Here is a 24,055-nt window from a genome sequence, read left to right as displayed (position 1 = left end):
AATGTAAATATTGATTAGTCACTTTCTTACTAACCAACGAAGCTCTTGTCTCACTCAAAGTTATCATGCGAAAACAACAAAAGAACAAAAAAAGGAAATTGTATTGCTAATATAATGCAATTCCTATTTTAGTTTTGTTTAAGCGCTTATTTGGAACGTTAGAAATTAGAATTCACTCGAGTTGAATTCTTTTTCTTATTTTAGAATAACTAAAAATAAACAATTTAAACTCTTTTGAAAATTCTAATTCTCATTTTTTTCTTATGTACAAATCAGACTAAAAGAGATCTAATTTTCAAATCAATTCTCATACCTGTCAAACTTAATACGTCAAATGTCAAATATATTTCTATTTACAATTAATAAAATAACTTTGTTAAGAATAAAATTATAAAAAAATTAACTAAAGAATCAAATTTCATTCTATTAATATATTAAAATTATTTTAAATCATAAAATTAAATTTTAAATAAAAATGATTTTTTAAAGAAAATAAAATTTTTTCTCATATTAAATAGTTTTCCATCAAGAGCCATAACAAACACTTCTAGGTTAGAAACTATACATATTCCTGGATTTTCACCATTAAGGAATCCAATTACCATAAATAAATGGCATATAACAGAATATTTCTTTCGAAGGTAAATACTATGGTGATGAATGCATATTGATTATTTAGGTGATGAAAGTACGTGGCTGAAACTACTTCTATACATGTGACATCGATGCTGGGAGGAACGTCGACAATTACTTTTTTTGAAATAAAGAGCTCAACACACAAGGTGGAGCAATAGAGTAAACCATAACAACATATGAACAGGAACAACACCAGATTACTTAGCGTACATGACAACCCCTAGTCATCTTCGGCAATGCCATCAACAACCAAAGGGTTCACCACCAAGCCATTCATCAGAGAATTCAAAAGACCTGTTTAGAATTTCTGCCACACTAGATACTTGATTTTTGAAGATTCTACGATTCCTTTCTAGCCAGATTGTCCATATAACAGCAAAAAATCCAATGAACCACCGCTTCCTCTCATCCTTCCGCACTGAACCAGTCGTCCAACTTAGGAAGTGATCCTTTAAAGAACCTGGCAGTGTCCAAATCCTCCCAAGAGCGAACAGCCAAGCACTCCACACCTGCCAAGTGAGCTCACACCCAATAAACAAATGAAACGCCGTCTCTTCAGACTTACCGCATAACACACACAAATTATCTTGTTGTGCAATAACACCTAATCTACACAATCTATCCTTGGTTTTCACCCTGCCCACTAACACAAACCAACCAAATAGCTCGATCTTTGGGGGTACGAACCCTCTCCAGATAGCACTAGTGAAACTATAGGTTGTGATGTCCTCCGGAAGAGTCTCTAATTGCAGCACCTGCACAAAGGAGTTAGTGGAAAAATACCAGATTTATCAAATTTCCATACCACACTATCCTCTCTTTCATTTGTTAACTTTACTGTTTGTAGCCTCTCTTGAAGTTGGTTTACTAGCTCCAACTCCCATTGGAATAACTCTCTCCTCCATTGAAAACTCCAAATCCACTCTAACCCATCCCAGAACCCACAGTCCCCTATAACGGATCCTTTGAGGTTTGAAACCGAGAAAAGTCTTGGAAACACATCTTTCAATGGACCACTAGCTAACCAGTTATCCTCCCAGAACCGGATTAATCTGCCATTACCTACCTCCATGGACAAGCCGCTGACCATCCTTTCTCTCACCTGAGGTTCTCTGATTTGTAATTGACAGATCTCCTTCCAAGGACCCCCTCTTGTAGGTATTGGCTGTCCACTCAGCATCTCAGAAGGATTCATATTATTACAGGAGCAAACAACTTTCTTCCATAAAGGACAGTCCTCCTTCGAGAATCTCCACCACCACTTGAACAGTAAGGCTGTGTTTCGAGTCACTGTATCACCAACTCCCAACCCTCCTGCCTTTTTTGGAGCCATTACTATATCCCATTTTACTAGCGGCATCCCATACCCCCCGTCCTCTTTACTCCATAAGAACCGTCTTTGTAGTGAGATCAGCTTCTCCGCCACTGCTTTGGGCATCTTGTACAAACTGAGATAGTAAACAGGTAGGCTATTAAGGACCGATTTAATGAGGACCAGCTTACCCGCCTTATTGAGGGACTTTGCTTTCCACAGGCTCAGCTTTTCTTCCACCTTATCAATCACCGGTTTCCATGTCCGAACAAGCCTCGGGTTTGCTCCCAGAGAGATGCCCAGGTACCTGACTGGTAAGGAAGCTTCCTTGCAACCCAATACATGACACATCTTCCGTGTCCACCGCCTCTCACAATTCACCGGAATAAAACTGGACTTTTCAAAGTTGATGCTCAAACCAGACATCAGCTCAAAGCAACGCAACAAACGTTGGTAGTTCCTAATCGTCTCCTCCTCAGCAGGACAGAATAGGATCGTGTCGTCTGCAAACTGCAAGTGTGAGAGCTCAATGTTGTCTCGCCCAATCAAAATCGGAATGATACGCTCATTCCTCACAGCCTCCTGAATCATTCTATGGAGAACATCCACCACTAGCACAAACAGAAAGGGGGACAGAGGGTCTCCTTGTCTTAGCCCCCTTTCCATTTTGAACGACTTCGAGGGGGAACCATTAATTAGAACCGACATAGATGCCGAGCAAACACATTCCTTTATCCAAGCCCTCCACCTACTGCCAAATCCCATCTTGTGCAGAACAATATCCACAAAATTTCACTTGACCCTATCATAAGCTTTTTGAAAGTCTAATTTGATTATCGTCGAGCTCTTCTTCTTGACTTTCAGCCACTGCACAGTTTCACAGGCAATCAGAGCCCCATCATGTATTTTCCTGCCCTTCACGAAAGCACTCTGAGTCTCCCCAACTAAACCCGGCATAACCTTCCGCATCCTCCGAACCAACACCTTAGAAATGACCTTGTATACACAACCCACCATACTAATCGGCCGGAGATCTTTAATTTCTTTGGCACCAACAAACTTCGGCGCTAGTGCCACCCAAGTGACATTTGAATCCTTAGGTAGCACCGTAGACTGAAAGAATCCCATCACTGCCTCTGTGAACTCCCTACCGACCTCATCCCAACACTTCTTAATGAAGTTCATATTATACCCGTCACTTCCTGGTGCCTTAGTTGCCTCACAGTCCCAAACTGCTTCCTTTATTTCTTCCACGGATGGCATCAACTCCAGCTCTGTTGCCTCTTCCTCACTTATCTGCTCTACCAGCCCGTCCCGGAACCCTAAATTAGGCGATGTCTCCTGATGGTACAAGTCTTTATAGAATTTTCGTACAGCAACCTTGATCCTGGCTTGATTTCGTACTAGCCTTCCATTGATCATTAGAGTCAATGCGGTTGTTTCTCCTTCGAGCTGAGGCTAAGTTGTGAAAGTAACGAGTATTCCTGTCCATCTCCTTAGCATGCCTGGACCGGGACATCTGCTTCCAATGGAGTTCCTTTCTAATATACCACTTCTTGCATGAGCTTACAAGTGCCTTTCTTCTAGATTCCATAGTCTCATCATACACTCCATTGCTCACCAAGTCATCGACTATCTTGATCTCTTCTTCAAACTTTTTAATCCTCATATCCATGTTTCCAAAATTCTCCTTGTGCCACTTGCCAAGTGGAATCGTCAACCCCTTCAGCTTATCCAAGAATGGAGCATCCCCCAAGTTCCTCCACTCCTCCTTTACCATTCTCCGGAATCCTTGATGAGAAAACCAAGAATCCAGGCTACGAAAAGGTCTTGGTCCCCCTCTCATACGTGTCACATCCACAATCAACGGACAATTGTCTGATAATCCTCTAGGTCCACCTCGCAACCTTGTATCCGGAAATTCTTCTAACCACTCTAGGCTGACCAGGACCCTATCGATGCGACTGCAGGACTGGCCCCTGAACCAAGTGAACGTTCGATCAGTCAGAGCAAGGTCAACTAACTCCATATCCTGAATCCATGATTTAAAATCTACTGCAGACGTCGTCAATGAAACAGCCCCTTTCCTCTCTTCCACCTGAGTAACCTCGTTGAAGTCCCCCAGATAACAAACCGGCACTTGACATAACCCAGCTAGAAAGCTTAACTCTTCCCATACCAACAACTTCTCCTCCCTTACATGTGCACCATACACTAGGCAGAAAGCACAATGAAAGTTATTATTCAACAGCACACCATCCACACATAAGCATCTATCCCCTTTATAGCAGTTATATAGCTTAAATACTGCTTCATCCCACATCAAGAGCATACCTCCTGACGCCCCTTCCGCGCCGACAAACTCCCACTGAACTGCATCATTTCCCCAAAGTTGGGCTACTTCAAACTTAGTTAATGCTGCTTTCTTTGTCTCTATCAATCCTAGCATACTCAGATTAAATTTCCTCCTAAAATTTTTCACCATACTTAATTTTCCAACTCCAGCCAACCCCCTAATATTCCAAGAGCTAAAATTCATTTTAACACATTTATACACACCTTTTTTCGATTTTTCGGGCGACTTCTCCTAGCTTTCTCCTTCTGCTTCGCTTGTTTCTTCTTCCGAGCGATCGCTTCATTTTGTGCTTGCAATATCACCATTATATCATCCTCCTCATCATACTGCACTGCTCCAGACTCCATTGCAAGCTCCCATGCCTTCCTATTTTCGGACATTTCCTTCGCTCTTTTGTCTGGCATTTCTGATATTGCGTCGCTACCCGCATCACAACTGTCACACTCTAGGCCAGTCGAATCCTCAACTGCGTCTTCTCCCTCTATCTTAGACTCTGCCACTATTCCGTGAACCTCATCTCCTTCTGGCCCACCCTCATCGCATTGGCCCCCATTGAGACGTGCCCCTGCATCGCCAAAACCACCAACACGCAAACTAGATTCCTCTCCCAACCAGTCCGAGGCCATCCTTCCTCGTTCCTGCCTTACACTCACCTCAGCCACCCCTCTAGTGACATTCGGCCCTTCAGCGCCTCCACTGATAACCTGCCTGTCTCAGCGAACCCCGGCTCCCCACCATGGACAAGCTGCGCTCACGCTGACTGCTCCCTACCCTTTTCCACCGCGGGCTTCGTCAACCATACATGGCTACCTTCCACGCCTGTGCCCTGGCTTCCCCTTCCTTTCTCGCCGTTAATCGTCGTCGACCACGGCGCCTGGTCCACATCCCCGCTGACTGCGGACTGCTCCAACCGAGATCGCCCTCCGTTATCAACCGCATCCTGGCTCGCCCTTCCTCTCACACCAGCAGTTGCCACAAGCTTCGTCACTCCCTTCGGCTCCCTCCCGTCGGCAAAAGAGTCAGCGCCGACTTTGGCCTCTCCGTCAATACCACAGCCCCGTTCCCCTCCCACATAACCCGCTAGTAATTCTGTCTGACCCAACACCGCCAAGTTACCTCCGACCCGGTCCAGCTTGAAGAGCATAGTTTTGGTCTTCTTGGTTTTGGCCCAACCTCACATCCTTGGCCTTAGAATGGATAGAATGGGCCTCAGCATTATTTTTATGGTGAGTGGGCCCAATGACTTCCAAACCCCTTCTAGTCTTATGCAAAACAGCTTCCTCGCGCATACAACGTCTTTCATAGTCCCATGATATAGTTTTTTCCGAATTTACCTCCTCACTGCTAGCCAGGGATCCCGTAATATCAGCAATTTTCTCTTTGGAATTGATTTCCTTGTTTACCGTTTTAGAAACTAAAGATCTGTTACTCCACTCATTCAAATCCTCTGAGTGAATTACGATTCTACCCCTTTGCTGGTCGTCCTCCCTAGGCACCAAGGCCATCAATTCCGCCTCTGCATCCCACTCCAGCCGCTGTATGTGACTCCGGTAACCCTCAACGTGTCCTAGTCTGTCCTTAGTTGAATGACCGGCTCCTACTGAGAATCCACATTTTCTGGCCGAACCATCCTTTCTCACACTCCCTGCTACTCGAGTTGCATTGCCCCCATTCTCCGTAACGAAGATATCATAACCCTTTGTTCCTATCAGGACACGAATCCGTTCATGAATGACTTCAAACCTGCACGTATCAACCAGAACACGTCCAGCGCCAAACGACAACAAAGAAGTTGTATTCTCATCACAGAACACCACATCACCCCACAGGCTTCCAATCTTATAGAATGTGTCTGCTGACCAAACCTGCAGCGGTAGTCCAACGCACTCAAGCCACACTCTCCTCTTATCGCATCGCACATGCTCCTCCCAGTGGCTCACACTATCAAAGAACTGCAGTAGGCTGCCCATACCAGCACCCAGTGCCTTTTCCAAACCACTAGCACTATCAAAGGTCAACATGGCTTTGTACGCCCCCATGTCGCACACGTTAACCACGTTAGGCCACTCCGTACTTACTATTTCCTTCAATAAACGATAGTCAATAACTGTTGTTGCACTCCCTATAATACTCTTCTGAAGCCAAGCCAGATTATCCGGTATCACTGAGGCTTCCACTTCCTTCACCCCACCATTCCCGCTGCTCTCAATCCCAGTGTCCACCGATTTCATTTTTAACATCTGATCCCTAGTTTGATCGGAGCTACCACCCTGATCACCCTCTTCTTCGCTTGCACGCCTCCTTTCATCCAGATTACGCCCAAGCCTGCCATTAGCTTCCTTACCATTGTCGGCTATCCCGGCAACCGCCGTCCTCGTTGGTGCTTCAACATCTATTGCCTTCTGTTGATTTGACAAATTCCTCCTGTACTTTGCCTCCCCCACAAAAATCTCTTTTCCTCTTAGGTGCATGTGATTCATGTCCGCAATTGCTTTCAAGGCCCCTCCTTTTGTTGTATACCTTATGAACGCAAACAAATAAACAGTACCATTCCTCGTCTTCCTTGAGAGGTAGATGTCATTGATCCTCCCCGTCCATGAAAACAAAGCAAACAGTTCGCGCTTTGAGATATCACTGGGAAGTCTGTCCACAAAGATAGTAAAAGAGTCCTGTTCCAATCGAAGATACTGTTCTCGATTCCAAATCCTTGGATCCTTACCTAGTTGTTGTGGTTGCCTAGTCCTACCCCGCCCGGTGTTTCCCCACCCCGCTCTCTCTCTCTCGCTCTCTCTCATACGTATTGTTTCATCAAATATATATTTAACGTCGACAATTACTGAATCAAAGTCAGAGCTCTACATTATGTTGTCATCCATCTTATTGTGATTAGTTTAAATTAATCTTAATGTTAAAGATGTTGATTTGTGGGCCGTTTTTGCATGGTCCTATAATGCTTTTTTATCTAAAATGTGGATATGGACTTCATTATTTTTTATAATCAAAAGAAAGATGTTACGGGTTTAGGGTCAATTTAATTTTTGGTAATCAATCAGGAAAGAGGAATATTAGTAGCAATTACTAAAGTTGGAAAAAATTAGTTGCTGGTCAACAAAAACCATGTTGATGGAACTAACACTAATTAAATGAGCAGAAAATTGAAAAAAGTGGCCATAACAGGAAGAACAATAGTAGCTATTATAATAGCAACAACAACAATAATGATAATGATGATAATAATAATAATCGATAATATTAGGTAAAAAAATAGTCAGAATTTATTTTATTTAGTGTTTATTAATTATTACAATAATTAATAAATACTAAATAAAAATTTTTTAACTATTTTTAACTAATATTTTTTTGTTATTAACCATATTTGAATAATAATAATAATAATAGGCTCAATATAAAAATGTTAAATTTTGTTGCATGAGGTTTGATGGACTATTTTTATTAGGGTTGATGAATGCATATGTGATTATATCATTACATTATGAATATTTAAGAAATTTTAGTTATGAGAGTGATTATATCATTTAAAGTTAGTATATGTGGTGTCGTATTGTGTTGTCATAAACATTTTTAAATTACAATTAGTTTGGCTTAATGCAATGTATAATAATTTATGGAGGAAAAAAGCTTATATTTTAGTTAATTAGTGGACGACATATCTCATAATTGTTGACACGAAAAGTATATTATGTATAAATTGAGACATTATTTGAGATGGAATGTTTTAGTTTAGAATTTATTTGTTAGTTGGTAAGAGGTAACATGCATGGAACTAGTTAACGTTGCATGATAGAAAATGTTAGATATGGTTATTTTAAGTTGAATGATTTAAGATTTATTATTTAGGGTGTAAGATTTAGAATTTAGAATTTATTGATGAGTGTGTAGAGTTTAGTGGTTAAAAGTTAGGGATAAGGTTTAGGATTTATTGCGTGAAATTTAGGGTTTAGAATTTAGAGGGTTATAGGTTGAAATGTAAAGTTTGGAGGGTTTAAAGTTTAATAGTTTAGAAGGTTTAAAATTTAGGATTGGAAATAGGGGGTGATGGGTGGAAAATGTCAGTTAAGAATTTCTGATAAAAATAGCATTACAAGTACAGTTTTAACTAACGAAAATTCTACTATTAATTTAATTTGTGTCACAATTAAAATTAAATAACCGGAAGTAAAATCCCGGGTCGTTTCCCTAAGAGTTGACACAGCATGCAAATTATTGTTTAGGAATTTTTTGAATATTTTCTGAATTTGAGAATGGGAAAATAAACAACCAAAAATTTGAGCAACGAATAAATAACAAGAGTTGTTATGTATTTGAAATTAAAGGCCTTGGTTAGGGGAGAGAATTGGGGTTTCTATCCTTGTTGTCTTTCCCAAGTAGAATAGTAAATGTTCATTGCTTCTACTTAGTTATCCTCTAACAATTGAAAGAAAGTCAAGTGGCTTCACTAACTCTAGCTCACAAGTCCTAGTCATTTCGTGGGGAATGACTAGAGTTGGTGAGAGTTGAGTTAGCAAACAATTTTCAATTACAAATAATACTTGAGTATCACAACTCAAGGAATCCCAATTAATCAACCCTAAGCCAAGTTGGAATGTGTACTCCATTAACATGAATACCATTTTCATAAAAACATAATAGAAGTAAATAAAAGACATGATAATTCTAAAAAATTAATTAAATAAAAATTGACACGAACAATAATTAACACGAATCAAATACGTACTTAAATTAAACATAAAGTGATTCAATGTATTAATAAAATTCAAAAGTAACAAGATCTAAACATGAATTCAAAGGAATTAAACGGAAAAACAAAAGAAATAGAAGTAATAGAGAAGAAACTCTAAAGACAATAACTCTACTTGAAGGTAGTAGCAGCTCTCTCAAGATCCAATTCAATGCAAAACGAAGAATGTTAAAAATCCTAGGAGAAGTAGTGTTTCTCTTTCTAAAACTCCAAACTAATCAAAAACTAAAGTGGAAAGTGAAGTATGTCCAGTCTCAGCTCCATCCCTGCCTCTAGTCTGTGTTTTCGAGCCTGGATCTAGGTCCAAATCAGCCCAGAAATCGCCCCCAGCGAGTTCTGTTAAGTGCAGCACGTGACACTCTGTCACGCGTACGCGTCGACTACGTGTACGCGTCACTGAACCTTGCACCTGTCCACGCATACGCGTCAGTCACGCGTACGCGTTGCTGAACGACGCCCCTGGTCACGCGTACGCGTCAGCCATGCGTGCGCTCGCTCCTCACTTCTCAAATCTTCAATTTCTTGTACTCCTTCCACTTTAACATGCTTCATCCTCATCCTTTAAGTCATCTATGCCCTGTAAACCTTAAAACACTCAACAAACACATCACGGCATCGAATGGTAATAAAGGAGAATTAAAAATTAACAATTTTAAGGTCTAGGAAACATGTTTTCAATCATAGCACAAAATTAGGAAGGAAACTTAAAAATATGCAATTTACATGAATAAGTATGAGATTAATTGATAAAATCCACTCAATTCAGTCCAAAATATATCATAAAATAGTGATTTATCAGGAGGACCGACGATTACCGGAAGATGGGTACTTGCCTCTACTGAAATTGTAAAAGAATATTATCTATCTATCTATCTATATATATATATATATATATATATAATAAATTATAAATGACTTTTTTGAAGTTTATGTTAAAATGTTTATTTCGTTAAATTTAACCATATATTTGTCTAGTTAAATTTGATTTAATATCAAAATTTAAATAAAAATAAATAAGTAGTGATAATATATTTATTGAAAGTGAAGACTTATAAGTAGTTGTCTTCATGTGAAATTAACAGTTAAAAACTGTTAAATGATAATTTAGTCAAATTTGTCAAATCTTCTAACGATTCTCAAATTATAAATTTACATAAAAACAATTACACGTGAGTTTTTATCTTTTTAAAAACTAGCCAACTAATTAATCACCAAACTGAAATTTAATTTTATAAACATAAGTAAAATTATTAATATTTTTTCCAAATATTGGTTGAGGTAAAAAATATTATATATCTATTAATTAGTAGAAAAATATACTTAACGAACCAACTTTTAACTATCCACATTAACCAATGTTATTTTTTAATTGTAAAAATTCTACTTTTAGAAGGTTTAAGATTTAAAATATAAAATAAACAAAATTATTTTAAAAAAGTTAATTGGCATGGACTAAAAGAAATAAACTTCCTAATTAAAATTTATTGATTTTTTTATTTTAACTCTTATATATACATAATATTCTAAATATATGTAAAAAAAAAAAGAAAATTCTACTTAGCTAGCTTATATATTATGGTTAAGGGTTTATGATTTAGGATCTTAGATTTAGAATTTAGAATTTATTGATGAGTGTGTAAAGTTTAGTGGTTAAAAGTTAAGAATAATGTTTAGGGTTTATTAGGTGAAATTTAAGGTTTAAGATTTAGAAGGTTATATTTTAGAATGTAGGGTTTGGAGGGTTTAAGGTTTAATAGTTTAGAGGGTTTAGAATTTAGGGTTGAAAATAGGGGCGGATCAAGGTTTACCGAAAGAGAGGTAGTTGTCTCCACTAAAATTGTAAAAGTATATATATATATATATATATATATATATATATATATATATATATATATATATATATATATATATATATATATATTTGTTTTATTTTCTTTGTCTCCATAATAAATTATAAATGAATTTTTTGAGGTTTATGTTAAAATATTTATTTTATTTAATTTAACCATATATTTGTCTTGTTAAATTTGATTTAATATCAAAATTTCAATAAAAATTAACCGTTAAAAACCGTTAAATGATGATTTAGTCAAACTTGTCAAATCTTCTAACGATTCTCAAATTATAACTTTACATAAAAACAACTATACGTGAGTTTTTATTTTTTAAAAAACTAGCCAACTAATTAATCACTAAAATATATGGTAAAGCCATATTGTGTTGATTTTGGTGCTTGTTGATTTGAGGTATGGTTTATTATGGTGGTCGTTGTGGTATTGATATAGATAGGTTGTGTTGATGGATATAAAGATGGTAAGTTAAATTTTAAAGAAAATGGAAGTTTGAGGTTTTGAACAAAAACTTGATTTTTATGAACTTTGGCAGTCCATAACTCGAACCTCAAATTTTGGATGAAGATGAGATTTATTTTAAATCAAAGAGGGTTTTATAAGCATGAGAACAGTATGAATTTTGCGGAAAACCGAATCCTGTAGAGTAAGTTATGGATGTCAGAAATCTGGTGTAAAAACTGAAAATTTTTAAAATACATCAGAATCAGAATTTATGGTGTGTGCACGCGCACCTGGTGTTTTAAAGAAAATGTGCGCATGCACCGATGTATGCTTACTGCTAGTGGCGCTTGCATAGGTGAGGCGCATGCACACTAAGTAGCTCCTGGCTGGTGTGCACACGCACACGCTCTGCTTTCCACAAATTATGTACACGCACACTTGTGTGCGTCCGCACACACTCTATTTTTCCAGCACTTATATTTTTATGATTCAAACATGGTTTCGAACCTCTAAACCTCTATTTTTATCCTTTTAACCCTAGATCTTATTAGTAAGCTTAGTAGTTAGTTGAAGCTAGGAAATTGAGGTAACTTGGAGATGAAGAAAAGGGGTAAACATGATGAATTATAAGAGAATGATGTGAAGGTTAAATGAAATCATGATGCCATGGCTATGATGAATGATTATATAATGAATATGAATGGTTATGAATATTATGCGGCTTATGAATTTAATGATATATGAGATACGAGTTTTTTTGGGTGACAAAACCATGGCCTGCCACCACGTGTTCGAGGTTGAAACTCGATACTCTGTTGACCCTACGTCGTAAGGGTGACCGAGTACGTATAAATTCACGGGAATGGATATCCCCATTGAGTGATATATAAATGAATGAATGAATGTATGAATTTTGAATGAATGAGAAAATCTATGCATAGACTCATGGAGATGCGCGGCGAGGGACAGTCTAAGGGTTTCGGATTTGTCGGGTTGGCTGGATAACCGACAGATGAGCCTCATCAGCCATAGGACAGGCATGCATCATGTGCATTCTGTTTGTTTTGTCTGCTTTGCATTACTTGGGATTGCTTAACTGAATATATAATATGTTAATTGTTATATTTGGTACATGCACTACTTGTTTTCTACTTGTGCTTGAAACTGTTTGGTTGTCTGTCTCTGCTAAACCACTGGTGATGGAGGGACAGAGGAAAGGTGGAACGGGTTGGTGATAAGGTTAGGGTTAAGTAAATAAGTTTAGAATTCCTTAGAATACCTACCCTTGTTATGACTTCTGTTTAGAGTTTAAGTTTTATGACTGAGTGCTGTTGTTCTAGGATCGCCTCAGGCATTCCAAGGACCTTATATATTATATGCATGGCACCTTTACCATGCTGAGAACCTCCAGTTGTCATCCTATACTGTGTTGTTATTTTCAGATGCAGGTCAAGAGGCTCCTCGCTAGGCGTCTGGATCCCTGAAGCGAAGTGGTCCCTGGGTTCTCTTAATTATCAGTTTATGTACATATGTGCTTAGCTTTCTCTCCAAGAAACTTGTTTATTTTGTCCCTCTTATAGGTTGAAGGAGAGTTAAGACTTTATTTCTGTATTTTGGGTATTTTGGGATACTTGTATATGTATGTAAATATTCTCCGACCAGCCTTGACTTCGCAGGTTGAGTCAGGAGCTAGTTATGCTGTATTCTTGTCTACTATCCACTCTTTCGCTTATTCATATCTATGATCTTTAGGTTTCTTAGCACGCAAGTAATTTCGTTTCCTGAGCGTTGCGCTTTTTATTTTGCGATTTTGCTTTACCTCTTTTTTTAAAGGCTCCTAGTATATTATATTTTTCCGCTATTATACGTATGTATTTTATTTTAGAGGTCCGTAACACCACACTACCTCTGTTCTACAGCTTAAGCGTAAAACTCTGTGTAGTAGAGTATAACAAGGAACTCGAATGACAGTATCTCGGCTCAAGAACAAGCCAGACGTTGTCTCACAAGGAGTCTGGACCTTACATCTAGATCTAAATCACCGTTTCAGGTAACCATAAGAACAAATATTTTTTTTATATATTTAATGGATAACGAAAAATATTTAAAATAATTAAACTATATTTCATTAATAGTAACGTATATTTCAAAAGAAGAATTTTAAGTTTATTATAATGTAGTTTATGTATTTTTAATTTTTTAGCATTAATAATAATATGTTTATTGTTAAAGTAATAAGTTGTATTTATTTTTAATATGTTATCATTAATCATGAAATATATAAAAATATTAAATTAAATTTATTTTGTGATAAGTTAATACTCTTTGTTAAGTTTTGATTTTTTTATCTATCTTTTATTTATTTTTCTAGTAATAGTATGGATATTTTTGTTTAGAAATTTTTTTATGTTCATTGATGTATATTATTGTATTTTTTTAATAGAATTTTTATGATTTGTTGTTCATATAAATTTTTTGATTATTTTTATTAATACATATTTTTTATAGAACCTTATTTTTTATTTGATTTTATATATTTTTACTATGTGTTCTTAAATTAGTATATATTTTATTTACTATAGTTAATTTTTATAATACATATTCCATTAGAAAGATATAATTAAATACAAAAAGAGTACTAAAAAAGAATACTAAAAGATTATAACGAAAAGAATACTAAATTTCACCACATAAATTTAAATTCTCTTCTTTAGTATTCTTTTTGTATTTAATCTTTCTAATTTGTATTTAAATTCTCCTCCCCTTCCATTTGTGAATGTGTGAAAATGACTCTCAACCATCACACTACTCACTCTAGATTTCATATGTATGGTGCAGCTCGGTTCAACCATAAACCATTGGACCCCTTCCACGGTTTATGCTTATTTTCGATTCCAACAGAAACTGTGAAACCCCTACTATGGTTTCTAGCCAAATGCAACACGAACGTAAACCGTGGAATCCCTCCAATGATTTATGTGTATTTAGAACCTATAGAACTCCTTCAGCGGTTTATATAGTTTTGTAGAAAATTATATTTTCGTATCCAAACTGCAAAAGTTGTATTTCTATAATTTTAAAATCCAAATATTTTATTTGGGCGATTTGTCATTATTATTATTATTATTATTATTATTATTATTATTATTATTATTATTATTATTATTATTATATCTCTGTTTTTTTTGTCATGCAATTATTTTCTCTCTCTTTTTTTTATCAAAGATATAAGACTTGAACCCGCAACCTCTTAATTGAGTATGGAGAGACTATGTCATTTGAGTTATAACTCATTGGCAATTATTTTCTCAGTTTGAGTTCGTGAAAATTTTGAAAATTACATTAATGTGATAACAAAAACTGTATTCTATATTCATAAAATGACAAAATTAAAATCTAAACCCAAAAAAAACCCAACAAATAAATCACTTTTATTGAAGTTAATTTGCATCGAGCTAATTATGTCATGAAACAAAACAACTCTACAGACATTGCTAACTCAAGTCAGACAATATCTCCTGAAAAAACTATACGAAAGACACACATCATAAAATAATACTATCCACATTATTTTCATCACCTAAAGAAGCAAAAACCCTTCATCACCTTAGCATTTACCTCTTTAAAAAATTAAAGAAACAAAACAACTTTGTAGCTCAAAATTGGAATCCAAATAACAAATAATTTCACCACCACCTTTTATATACTACTAAAGCCACTTTCAAAACCTCCAACCTAAAATATCCCAAAAAGTCAATAAAGACAACAAGCAATAAAGGAAACTACCACCCCCATATCACCCTTCTTTACACATCGATTGCAAACATACCAAAAATACATAACCCCCTAATCTTGAAGTGCTAACACGATGCCTATGCAGAATTCTTGAACTAATGTTACTTAAAGAAGATAACACTTATGGAACGCTGTATTGATAGGCTCTCGTCTATCATTAGAAAGAATAAAAGATCCATACCAAGGTGTTCTACAAATATTTATCTGCAAATAAAAATAAACTCTCATTCCATACTTGACAGATTTGAACACCCACCATTCTAATTATTAAAAATATAAACCAACTAAATGTTAGGCCTCAAATTTTTCAAGTACGAAGTGGTAGTTCATTATGCAAATTAAATAACAATATTCTAATGTGGCTACTTCCATAAATACATTCCATAAGAAAAATATAGGGAATAGTCAAAAAAGACTTAATTATTATGTAGGGTTGCACATGCATTGGATAATATCTGCATATTCGTAGTAATTATCCGCATCTGATCCAAATTTTTTAGATATTATCTGATCCGCACTATGGTAGGATCGGATTACAGATTTGGCAGTGATATTTACGGATCCGATCCACAGATCCGCATATCCGCACGTCTCATATAAATAACATAGTTTATGATATTTTGTTTTTAGTTTTTTATGTTGTACTTCAACTTAGAATAATTAAACTTAGATCTTGTGTTATTATTTTTTTTTATTCAAGAGATATTTTAAATTTATTATATTTTATTATAAATACTTTTGTATATTTTAAATACTTTAAAAGTTTAATTTTTTTTTATAAATATTAAATATGACATATTACATATAAATATTTTTATTAAAAAATAGTTTTTTAATAATATTTTTATTTTTGTAAAAAAAATTATCAACCCTTGTAACAGATTTTAGGTTAGGTCAGATTGAATAACAGGCAATTTTAGTACTTAAAAAGAAAAGCCTATAGTAGGTTGCAGGCCAGGTGTAACACCCTATTACCCTAAGCCTTACCTCTAGCCATAAAGTAAAAGATAACAAAGTGACATGACAATCCTAAAGCTCATACCGTACTATATATATATATATATATATATATATATATATATATATAGAAAGAAGTAGTAATACTAGAAGCCCAATGAAAGAATAAAAGCTCAAAGTCGCATAAAGCGAAATTACAAAACACGAAGTGTTCACACACGATAATTAAATGTGTTGGCACGAAAAGAACAAGACATAATATATATATATATATATATATATATATATATATATATATATATATATATATATATATATATATATAAAACCTTGTAGATAGCTCCAGAATACACATGGTAATAATAATTAAGGTAAACAATATATATATATATATATATATATATATATATATATATATATATATATATATATATATATATATGATACAAAAAGAGGACTAGTCACAGCATGTGGAGTTTAGGCTGGCTAGTCAAACTGAATACAACAGAGTTTTGAAGTTCAAACAGCAACAACCTATCTCTCAATATTTTTAGAAATAAAGCCTCTAAGGCAACAAGTTATATAAATACAAATGACAAGAGAATAACTATATCATCATAACCAAAATACAGAAAGATAGCAAAAGATCTTCCACTCTGTTACCATCCCACAACTCACCGAAGTGGGTTACGACCTGCATCTGAAAAATAACAACATATAGTATGAGAACTGGAGGTTCTCAGTATGGTAATAGTGCCCAATATGTAAGATATAAGGTTCTAGGACGTCAAAGGCAATACTAAAACTTCACATCAATACGGATATATTCAAGCTAAAGAAGTAAATAACTTAAACTATAAATAGGGTAATCTAAAGTAAGGGATTTCTAACTTTCACTAGAACACCATTGTCTCACAGCCTTCACCAACCTACCCTAAGTGCGATCTCATCGCTACTGCCTACCTAACCTCCTCGGTACCAGACAAACACAGATAATGCAAGCAAGTAAATCACATGTAATATACATATACAGCAAGTAAATCAGGAAGCAAATAAGCATGTTATACATTTAGACAAGAGATGCAAATAAGCAAAGCAATCAAAACACTTAGAAGATGCACATGATAAATGCCAATCCTATTGGCTCGTGATATCACTTGTCGGTTCAAAATGTCAACCCGACACATCCCCGAGGTGTCACCTTTCTACCACGACCAGGGATATAGTGCCCTGCCCACTCTTTCTTGCGCCCCGCGATTTATAGTACCCGACACACTCTTTCAGGTTATAGTGCACGAGTTCACTCTGGCGGCAAAGAAGGTTATGCAAGTGAGAGACTGCCTCAGTCCTCACATCTCAATGTAGGTAGGAGACTGCCTCAGCCCCTACGCCAGCACCGCTACCTTGACAAGAGGGAGACTTCCATAGCCCTTATTCGAGGCGCATAGCGACTTACCAATTCAATGCATCTCACGTAAGCGGGAGAATATCACAGCTCTCACATCCGAACGTAGGCGGGAGACTGCCACAGCCCCTACGACGAAGAACAATGCATATGATAATCAAATACTCAATCTCGGAGATCACTGCTCGTAGCACAAGTCTGCTTATACTCATCTCATTAACCATAATCATTCATGTTTTCCAATTCATTGTCACCTCAACGCTCCGCCCAGACACTCAAACTATTCCATCCACAGAACTTCCAAACCTAGTCACGGTCTTCTAAACTTATAATGAAATTTCATCAATTTAATTTACTAACTCACCTCTAATAGTCTTAGTACCTAATTACTAGATAGAAATCTTAAACGGTAATTAAAGAAGTTTAAAAAGTTAGAAAATCCTTGAAAAAGTGAAGAAAACAATTTTTCAGCAAAGCAGGGGTTGTGCGTACGCACACCCCTGTCATGCGTACGCACACGTTGAAGAAAATGCGTCCGCGTATGCGTGGCCAATGTGCTGCGTATGTATACAAGTAAAATTGGACCATGCCGCGTACGCTTCCATGCGCCACGTACGTGGGAGTGCTGGGCAGAGGCCATTACCTGCGTCGCGTGCGTGGGCCGCGTATGCATGTTGTATCAGACTTAGAAAAATTTAAAGTTGCAGAATTTCAGATTTCTGCACTAAACTTTAAATGCTCATAACTTCCTCTATAAAATTCTATTTTCCTCAAACTTTATGTCCATTTAAATCTCTTTAAATCATCTTTAATTTAAAAAAAATCCAATCAATTTCAAAAACCAAGGCTCAAGTTATGATCTGCCAAAGTTCACCAAAAACAGATTTTTACCAAAAGTGACAATTCTCTAGTTTTTTTTCCAAAACTTCTTAAAGCAAACCAAACAAAACACACTCAACACAACTCAAATATTCATAGTAAACACTTCCCAACTATTTTTCAAGCATCTAGCTATCAAACCATCAAATTCTCCTAATTTCCTTAATGTCTTCTTAATATAACCATCTTAAACATAATTAACAAGTCCAACATCAAACAATTCACATATACACCGTTCTAAATCCTCACAAACATTGTTCATCAACTTATCATCATAAATTCTCAAATTTCTCATCATCTATCAACAACAACATAATCAATCATCAATACATCAACAATTTCCCATTATCAACATCATAATTCATCCAATCATCACAATCATCATAATAATCAATATTCATACTCCACCATATACAACTTCTTCAACCTTTATCAAAATCATCATCAACCATAATATTTATTTGCAATTAATCATACAACCACAGCATTCAATCTTATCTTAAAGGCCAGTAGCCTAAGTGTCACGAAACATTACATATTACATAAAGAAAACCAAAACCATACTTTGGCCGATTCCCAATATGTACAAATTCACCAAATTGAGTCCTCAAACAAGCTCAACAACGCTTAGCCACCAAAGATCAACTCCAAGTGCACCAATTCCTCAATTCAATTTCAACCAACAAGAATTTCCAAGTTAAACCATATAAATTACTAAAATCAAAACTTAGGATTCACAAATATGACAAATCACAAGGGTATAGAGTTTTCTTACCTTACCCACTGTGAATTGAGACAAAATCTAATAATAACCCGCTACTAGATCATACCTAAACAACCAAAATCACAAAATCTACTCAAAACAATACCCAAAAATGCAAAATTTGTTAGGGCTAGAAACTAGAACATGAATTTTAAGTTTTTACCTACTTTGTTAGCTAGAATTGAAGAATTCGATGAAAGCTTCACATGGCCACAAACGGCTCATCAATTGGAGCACCGTAGCTCAAATTATGGCTTGAGGAAGATGGAGGTGAATAATGTCAAGCCCTCTTCTCCCTTCTCTTCTCAAACCAGCGTAGCTTCCTTTCTTTGTTGGTAAAATGAGCTGATTTGGCTCATTAATGAGTTTATATATGTTGGGCTTTGAGTCCAACTTGAGTCCAGTCCAACCCGTTAGTATTTTTGGCCAATTTGGCCCAACTTTAGGCCAAACCTTTAGAATTAGCGTTCGGTTTTCAACTTTAAATATTTTCCTAAGTTTTTCTACCGCTTTTTATTGCTCTCACACAGTACTGAATAGACTTAAACTGATACTGTCGACTAATTTATCGGTACGCGTTTTTACGCATATTTCAACAGAAAAATAATTTTTCCCGCTTAAAAAAATTTACTGAATTTGAATTTAATCTTTATATTTTTAAAATAACATTTCAATATTTTCGAACTTATCCCGAACAATTAAATTATTATTTTATTCTAAAATCTAATTCTTATACCAAACTCAGACCAATTAATTACATGACATATCAGAACTATTTTCATTCCTATCCACAAATGTAGGAAACTGAAAATTTTATACAGACCTCACATTCTTTTAGGCCAGTAGTTAATTTATCTATAAAAAAAATTAATAATTACGACAAAAATTTCAGTTGATATACCTATAATTTTTGCTGTCTTTTTTTTATATATATAGAATGTAAATATGATTAGTCACTTTCTTACTAACCAATGAAGCTCTGTCTCACTCAAAGTTATCATGCAAAAACAATAAAAGAACAAAAAAAGGAAAATTGTATTGCTAATATAATGCAATTCCTATTTTAGTTTTGCTTAAGCACTTGATTGGAACTTTAGGAATTAGAATTCACTCGAGTTGAATTCTTTTTCTTATTTTAGAACAACTAAAAATAAATAATATAAATTTTTTTAAAAATTCTAATTCTCATTTACATATCACACCAAAAGAAATCTAAAAATTCTCACACCTCTCAAATTTAATACTTCAAATGTCAAATATATTTCTATTTACAATTAATAAAATAACTTTGTTAAGAATAAATTTATAAAAAAAATTTAACTAAAGAATCAAATTCTATTTTATTAATATATTAAAATCATTTTAAACCATAAAAGTGAATTTCAAATAAAAATAATTTTTTTAAAAAAAAATATTTTTTTTATCATATTAAATAGTTTCCGTCAAGTTCCAAAATTTGAAGAGCCATGACAAACACTTCTAGGTTCTAAGCAGAAACCAAACATATTCCTGAATTTTCACCGTTAAGGAATCCAAGTGCCATAAACAAATGGCATGTAACAGAATGTTTCTTTTGAAAATTAAAGAAACAAAACAACTTAGGGTGTGTTTGGTAACCACGTTTGAAGGAAAAAATTACGTTAGAGCTTTTTGAAAGCTTCACTTTTTTGTTTGGCTAAATTTCTTCTCTACAAATGGAGAAGTGATTTTATGAATAAAATCACATTTAGAAGAAACAATAATTTCTAACTTCTCCGTTGCACTAACGTGCTTTTAGCCAATACCTTCGATATTTATTTTTCTTTTACCAACTTTATCCTTTATACATGTTATTGCATTATTTATAGAATTCTTATTATTCTTTTCTATATGAACTCTTTTTTTATTATTTATTATTTATATTTTTTATTAATTTTTTATTTGACATTATATATTTTTATAGTTATAATTTTTGTGTATTGTATTTATTATTATCTTTTTATAATAGAATTTATTGATCCAATTAAGTAAAATAAATTAAATAAAAAAATTAATCATAAATAATAATAATAGTTAAAAATTATAATGTACTAAAAAAGAGTACTAAGAATATTAAAAATATATTATATAAAAAATATATAAGAGAAAAGTATAAAAAAAATTAAACATATATAAAAAAATAATATTATAATTTAATGTCATGTCTTTTTAAGTAATTATCTATCTAAAAGTGATTTTAACTAATATTATCCAAATAATATTTATTTTATTAAAATCAATTTTGGTAAAGAGTTGCCAAACATAAATCATGTTAACACAAACTTACTTCTATCCAAAATCAATTTTATAAAATCATTTTTATTCAAACTCCAGTTTCACCAACCACAATCCAAACACACACTTAGTAGCTCAACATTGGAATCCAAATAACAATTAATTTCACCACCACCTTTTATATTACTACTAAAGCCACTTTCAAAACCTCCAACGTAAAATATCCCAAAAAGTCAATAAAGACAACAAGCAATAAAGGAAACTACCACCCCCATATCACCCTTCTTTACACATCGATTGCAAACATACCAAAAATACATAACCCCCTAATCTTGAAGTACTAACACGATGCCTATGCAGAATTCTTGAACTAATGTTACTTAAAGAAGATAACACTTATGGAACGCTGTATTGATATGCTCTCGTCTATCATTAGTACTTGACAGATAACACTTAAAGAAGATAAACTCTCATTCCATACTTGACAGATTTGAACACCCACCATTCTAATTATTAAAAATATAAACCAACTAAATGTTAGGCCTCAAATTTTTCAAGTACGAAGTGGTAGTTTATTATGCAAATTAAATAACAATATTCTAATGTGGCTACTTCCATAAATACATTCCATAAGAAAAATATAGGGAATAGTCAAATAGTTTAATCAAAGATTTTCAATTATAAATATCAAACTATTTAACCGTTCCCAAATATCATTTTTCACATGAGCATGTCTTGGAAGAAGTAACCGCCATATTCTAAACTCTAAGCAAGTAAATGCTGAGTTCAGGACCACCACTCCCATCAGGGTTCATCATATAGAAAGCTTCAGAGTCCTTAGACCCAACAACCCTCTCATACTTGGCTCTCATGTACATGAGCTCACCTTCGGACCCAGCTCCATTCCCGTCACCATCAGTCACCGGCAACACACCAGCACCCATCGAAATAGGCTCCACCGCCTTCAGAATCTTCCACTCCTCCGGCCCACACTCCCGTCTGTTCGCATACCCACACTTCCTCCCATTACAATACGTCCTCCACAACGGTTCTTCTAGAAGCTTCTTCTTCTTCGCCCCCTTGCTGTTGTTCTTCTTCTCGCATTCCAACGCAATTCTCACCAATCCGGAAGCCATTTCCTTCACCAAGATGCTTGTTGGTGTTGCCAGCTCGATCAAGAAGGCAGGCTGAAGCTTTGGATCTTCTTGGAATGCGAAGTGGACGTGGCCACGACGGTGTCCGAAGAGCGTGCCAACCACGCGCGTGCCTAGCCCTGATGATGACGTGTTAAGTGAACGGCTCTTCGTGAATACTGTGAGTGCTGACTTCAGCTTCGATTTCGGGTGCTTCTTTTTGTTCTGCTTGGCATGCTTCAGTTCCAGTGCCACGTCGATCTTGAACTGACCATCGTCGTTGTTATCATCGTCGTCGTCATCGACCTCACAAAAATGTGAAGACGAGCTGACTTTGAGGATTTCTTCCTCATCGTCGTCGTCATCTTCATCCAGTGGCTTCTTCTTCCAATGGAAGTACCTCCGTGAGAACGAGAAAGATGATTCATGAGGGGATTTGGCTGCCATTATTGTCTTCATAATAAAAGAACAACATGGAAAGAAAACAGAATTAAAAAAGAAAGGTACTCTGTTCTACCTTTTGAGGTTGAAATCTTTGCTATGTGAATGAGTTTACATCACATGAGGTTGAAGAAAGCAAAGGAGGGTAATAAAGAGAAGCATTTTTGCATTAAGGATAATGTGATGTGATTCTGTTTGTGAGAGGTGATATTTTGGTTTCTTCTTTGTGGCTTCCCGGTAGTGTGTTTTAATGGGTGATTTATTGTTCATTTCTAACAACTTTTCTAATTTTTTTTCTAAAATATATTTTGTCAGGTTTTGTGCTATTGAAGGACAGGCAAGAGAATCTGACTCAAGGAAGGTGAGCAGCCCCACCTACCTATTGGGAACAAGGAATTGGAGATTTTGATGAGTGCTCGGAGGCAAGCAAATGGGAATTGAAACAGACACCACAAAAAAGATTATAAAAATTGCACTCTCTCTAATAAGGAAAATAAAACATTTTAATAAAAAAATATATTTTAAAATTTTAATGTGTTAATACTTAATAAAATATTAAAAGAGGTGATTTTTTAAAAATATTATAATTTATATATTTAAAATAGAATAATACTAAAAAGTCAACACTACTCAACTAATTTTAGCCAACAACACTATAAGTCTATAACAAAATTTCTAAATAAATTTAATATTAAATTTATTAAAAATGAACTTTTGTTATTGTTTTTACTTAAATTTCAAATCATTTTCTTTTTTAGAGATTCAAAATTTTTTTATATTAAATATTGATTATAATATTAATTGTACTTGAAGACTTTCCCTTTAAAATATTGTTTAGCTAAATGATCACAACGAAGATGTGATTTGTGCCTTTTGTGGTGTTGTAGACTTGTAGTGTATGTGGAGAGGGAAACAGTCGACAAAGGAAAAGAGAGAAGCTTTTGGTGTGACTTCTTTGTCAAGGGTGGGGCAGGGGGGGCACAGAGGCAGAAAGCCAGAAAAGAAAGGTGAGGCCGAGAGGGAGGGGAAAAGGCGGTAGGAGCTTGACTGATTACTCTAATTTACATTGGTA

The 24,055-nt window shown here is 35.0% G+C and overlaps 2 protein-coding genes across 2 annotated transcripts; both read right to left on the bottom strand.

Moving 5' to 3' along the window:
* Positions 1-555: 555 nt before the first annotated feature.
* Positions 556-23,219, bottom strand: LOC107643795 (MIZU-KUSSEI-like protein (Protein of unknown function, DUF617)). Its single transcript, XM_016347541.3, has 3 exons — positions 21,937-23,219; positions 14,976-15,436; positions 556-632 (listed from the first exon to the last, which is right to left on the bottom strand). Exon 1 carries the CDS (start codon positions 22,999-23,001, stop codon positions 22,168-22,170), a length of 834 nt encoding a protein of 277 aa, XP_016203027.1. The 5' UTR covers positions 23,002-23,219; the 3' UTR covers positions 556-632; positions 14,976-15,436; positions 21,937-22,167.
* LOC148565472 (uncharacterized) lies at positions 5,056-7,099 on the bottom strand. The gene is made up of 2 exons (XM_088487168.1): positions 5,428-7,099; positions 5,056-5,369 (listed from the first exon to the last, which is right to left on the bottom strand). Exons 1-2 carry the CDS (start codon positions 7,097-7,099, stop codon positions 5,056-5,058), a joined length of 1,986 nt encoding a protein of 661 aa, XP_088343294.1.
* Positions 23,220-24,055: the final 836 nt, after the last annotated feature.

The sequence above is a fragment of the Arachis ipaensis genome, chromosome B5 (assembly GCF_059453495.1).
Source record: "Arachis ipaensis isolate K30076 ecotype BB chromosome B5, ASM5945349v1, whole genome shotgun sequence".
NCBI classification, from domain to species: domain Eukaryota; kingdom Viridiplantae; phylum Streptophyta; class Magnoliopsida; order Fabales; family Fabaceae; genus Arachis; species Arachis ipaensis.
Note: the sequence above shows the minus strand (reverse complement) of the source record. Positions and strands in the feature narration are given on the sequence as shown.

Excerpts from the sequence above, each read along its gene's own strand:
- LOC148565472 (XM_088487168.1), bottom strand. The coding sequence starts at position 7,099 with ATGAGAGAGAGCGAGAGAGAGAGAGCGGGGTGGGGAAACACCGGGCGG. Across the intron at positions 5,370-5,427 it reads TGCTCTTCAAGCTGGACCGG|GGGAACGGGGCTGTGGTATT; the intron begins GTCGGAGGTAAC and ends GTTATGTGGGAG.
- LOC107643795 (XM_016347541.3), bottom strand. The coding sequence starts at position 23,001 with ATGAAGACAATAATGGCAGCCAAATCCCCTCATGAATCATCTTTCTCG.